The following is a 4,425-nucleotide window of genomic DNA, read 5'->3' on the forward strand; positions in this document are numbered from 1 at the left end:
TGTAAGATATTGTCTTATCTATATTTATGCATGAACATGAACATTTAATCGTTAGTAGTGGAAGCATTTAGAAACAAAAAATCATATTTCTTATCTTCAATGATTTGTGGGGTACTAAATGTTAGGCTCGCAACAATCTAACAGTTAATTTTAGTTTGTTTCCTTTATTCTTTATTTTTCTCTTGTGTGGTTGAGTAAAAAAAAAAGTTTTACATCACAGGTTTTTTTTCTAAATAATTTAAATACTGTAGGTCCTTCCTCGTACCTCAACATTTCAATCAATCCAAAATATTTTCTCCATTTTGATAGTAGATATTTGACTGGACACGTCTCTTGTGATATAAGTTGCGAGAAGAGTTAAAGAAAACTTGCAAGGATTTCAAAAACATGCAGATTTCAAGGACGTGGTTTCCGTTAGTGGCTATTTTTTCGGTGGTAAGTTATGTGACTGCTCTGAAAAATGGATTGGCACTAACACCTCCCATGGGGTGGCTGGCATGGGAAAGGTTCCGGTGCAATATTGATTGCAAAAATGATCCTGAGAACTGCATCAGGTTAAAAAATTTCTTTTGTAAAATATTTTTCATGTATCTCTTAACCTAACAAAAGATTAAAGTCGATGATTGACTAAGGGATCTTATTGGGAGGGATATAAACGATTTTTTATAACAAAATTTCTTCACTTTTTATTTAACAAAAAAATTGACATTTTTTGTAACTTTTTAGAAATATCATTTTTGGGTAATATTTTGAGATTTATCAAAGGTAATATACCTCTTCTAAACCTATCTAGAAATAATTCTCTGTGATGAGCATGATGATGAGCACCAAAAATAATTTCGAAAAAATGCTTATTACATTATAAATATATTAATGAACACAAGCTATTTTTTTGGGTTTGCAATATTTAGCTCATTCAAACCCAGAATTTTTTACGAAATGTAAGAGAAATTAACGTTTAATTACGAATAAATAAAAATGGATGCTATTTAAAAATGATCAAAAAGAATTTTTGTAAACAAATTTATAGTTTGGATATTTTTGAACGTCACGGAATTCGCAGACTTCATGGAATACTAGGAATTCATGGAATTCGTGGAATTAAAGGAATTCGCAAAATTAACTGTAATCAGGGAATTTACGGAATTCAAGGAATTAAACAAATTCATGTATCGCCCGAAATTCTTTAAATTTCGGATATTCCATGAATTCCACGATCTTCTTGAATTTTACGAATAAGTTCAATTCCGTGACTTGCATGAATTTCGTGGAGAGCCGCATAACAACCACGGTTGTTGGTAGATCAGGGCCCATTATCAGAAGTAACAATATATCAAACAAAGCTAAAAGGTCAATACATAATTCTATATTTGTACCGACTGTACTATACACGGACTTAAAATTATTTATAGATAGTTTTAATGTAAGCATAAGAGCATATTTGATAAATGTGAAAATCTGAGAAAACAACATTACTCCTAAAAACTTAATAACTTTTTGGTGGCACTTTGCAGCGCTGGCTTTTGGAGACTTCACAAAAAAGTTTCGAATTGCGTATAATTTTAAAGTATATATTCTTTCAGGAAATTTAATTGTGCATATTTTTATCTCTACATAAAAAAAGTTGTAGCTTTTACCATTTTCAAAATATACTCGATGACCCCGTTTTTTAGAAAAGCACATTTTTTCATTTTTCATTTAACTCGCCGTAATTCAGTTAGTTCTTGGAATTTTAAGCAAATTTGTAAAAAATATTCTTTATTGTGCTTTATTGGTAGACTAAATAACGTATGCAAATTTTTGTTTAAACAAAAAGTTATAAGTTTTTACCTAAGGCATTGCATAAATCATGCATTCATATCCTTCAGCTCATGGAAAGTCGATCGAATTTTTATTTTAAAAACTGCTTGCTTCGTGGGCACATTCTTATAGCACGCTGCTTGCAAGCTTGGGCGCGCGTTTGAGTGTCTTCATTTTTCATATTCTGGATTTTCGACTTAATTATGTCTAGTTAAAGATTAAGGGCCGATTCCACCAACTGTGCTTAAATTCATGATTAGCTAATCATGATTATTTTTTAATTAGCGTTTCAATCACGATTAACTTGTAGCGCGCTCCACCGTGAATTTTTAATCTCTGGTTAGCAAACCGTATGCTCTGTTCGCAATACGTCTAGCTCACGAATAACGAGCGGCGACGTGTTTTTTTATGCACATTGTTTCCAAACTGTACAGGAATTAGTTATCGATTGAAATTGAATATCAGTTGTGTGAGTACAAGGTATCGTTATAAATTCGATCAATATTTCACACTGTACTTGAACTTCAACTATGAGGTTATGTTGACTCCCGTTAATCACTGATTAACTCGCTAACCAGCCAAAAATGGCCGGTTAATAAAAAACTACAATCCTGTTTTCATACATTTTTCTCTTGTTTTCATATTATTAATTTTGGATGAAGCAAAATATCTTACAAGTCTTCTTTCAGATTTTTACGCATCTCGTGTCGTTTGGCGTAATATTGGAATTTTCGATTTTCTGCATATTACTTCCAATAAATTAAAACAAAATGACGAGTCTTATTGGAAAATGTTTCAAAGGCATTTTGTAGGATTTTTTAAAAGCTGTTATTTCACTTTCAGGCTATTTTCGTATTTTTCGTCGTTTGGTTCAAAATTTGAATGTTGTGGTGTCAAATTTCGAACAATTCTGATCCTTTCTTAATCATAAATGATGAGAATGTAATAAATTATTACAAATTTGTATCTCTTTTTTGGGTGAACAACTTTTTTCGATCAATTTGTTTGTGTATCTTTAAAACTAAAATTACACGTCCTATCGAATAGTGATTCATAACAAATTTGCAGCTCTTTTTCGGGTAAACAATTTTTGTCAACTCTTTTTTTTCGTTACTTCTGTCGTTTTTCCACAATTTTTGTATTTTTTTTTGTTTTTAATGTTATTTTTAACAAATAAAACAAAAACTGAGCGTCATATTAAAAAGTGATTGTTAACAAAATTTGTAGATCTTTTTTAGAATCAAAATTTTTGTTTATTCATCTTTTTCGTTTCTTGCATAGCTTGACTACAAAATCGTTTTATTTTACTATAATCTATCGTCAGAGGGCCTAGTATTTTTTGTATAACAAGACTCGCTCTTGCCGCGTGTGATAAAAAATGTGATTTAAGGTAACTTTAAATAAACTTTTATGAAATGAGTATACTTTTCTCGTGTTAATACTTGGTTACGTGCCTGACGATAATGTTCGCAATTGCATAATTTGAATTTTAATCGTGAATAAAAATTAACTTCATTTAAATACCATGTTAAGTGATCAAAATCCAGTTTTTTTATACGTTCTTTAATTGAACCGCTGGCGACCAAAAGGGGACACGGCCGGAGTCAGCCTAAGAAGTATTGTCCTGAGTGTCAATTTTAAAAATCTTTCTAATTTCAATTTTAAAGACTGATACTTGTAGAGAATTTCAACGCGCATCTTCTTTTCCTCTTGCAAAAATTTACAGGTTTTGTAGTTTTTGAGATCATTGGTAAAAAGTGGATTTTTTTAATACGAAAAATTCCAATCTTTTTTCACTTCAACTGGCGCTAATTTAGCCCATTTTCATCATTTCCCGAGTTCTTCAATACAAAGTACGTGTATAAGTCTTCTAAAACTATCTAAGAAAGAAAAACGAGAATATTGTAATAAACAAAAAAGTTATTAATTTTTTTTTGAGGCAATGCAAAAATCATGAATTTTAACCTTCAAGCGCCTCGTTTAGCGAACGAATTTTAAGCTACTGAAAGCTTTCAGTGAGAAAGTTGTTCATTAAGGTTGAAAGAAGTTTTCTGGAAAGTTTTAGATCAATTGGATTAATAGTTCAAAAATTATGAATGTTTTAATATCCAAGCGGTAATCTTGACGCTGCCCAAAAACGTGCCTGGCCGGCTACGTACGCGCTGCAGCGAACGACGTGAAGGCTAAGTCAATCTTACCAAAACAAATGCACAACAGTAACTCCAGATATTGTCATTAAAATAATTTATTTATTAAATATTTAATATATAATATTAGGCATATTATTGAACAAGAATAAATTAATCAAATAATATTTTATTAGAAACTACATTTAGTCATTTTCGTCACTCTCTTCAGTTTCTTCGGCATCTGGATTCTGAGTTTGTACTTTTAAAAATTATGATTCGAAAAATTCTTTTCCTTTAGCGCTTAAATACTGGAAGAGATTTTTTACATCCTTTATTTTGGCAGCTTTTAATCCAATTCGGGGCGGAGGTTCGCAAAAACTGAAAAAATTAGAAAGAATTGAAACTGAAGCTGAATATGTAGAAATGATTCGCAATGCTCGTTCACCTTCATTGACAATGGTCGAGAAGTGTGAAGATCTTCTGCAGGATTTTGAAA

At 31.0% G+C, this 4,425-nt stretch overlaps 1 protein-coding gene across 2 annotated transcripts in view; it reads left to right on the forward strand.

Moving 5' to 3' along the window:
• The first annotated feature begins 71 nt into the window (after window positions 1-71).
• Window positions 72-4,425, forward strand: part of LOC117174404 (alpha-N-acetylgalactosaminidase-like) — a 27,743-nt gene continuing 23,389 nt past the window's right edge. The window contains exon 1 of one of the 2 annotated variants that reach the window (XM_033363498.1): window positions 72-554. In XM_033363498.1, the coding sequence (XP_033219389.1) occupies window positions 388-554 (167 nt within the window). In that variant the 5' untranslated portion in view covers window positions 72-387. The remainder of the gene's footprint in view (window positions 555-4,425) is intronic. The other variant, XM_033363499.1, reaches the window with a different exon arrangement.

The sequence above is a fragment of the Belonocnema kinseyi genome, chromosome 6, assembly GCF_010883055.1.
Source record: "Belonocnema kinseyi isolate 2016_QV_RU_SX_M_011 chromosome 6, B_treatae_v1, whole genome shotgun sequence".
Classification (NCBI taxonomy): domain Eukaryota; kingdom Metazoa; phylum Arthropoda; class Insecta; order Hymenoptera; family Cynipidae; genus Belonocnema; species Belonocnema kinseyi.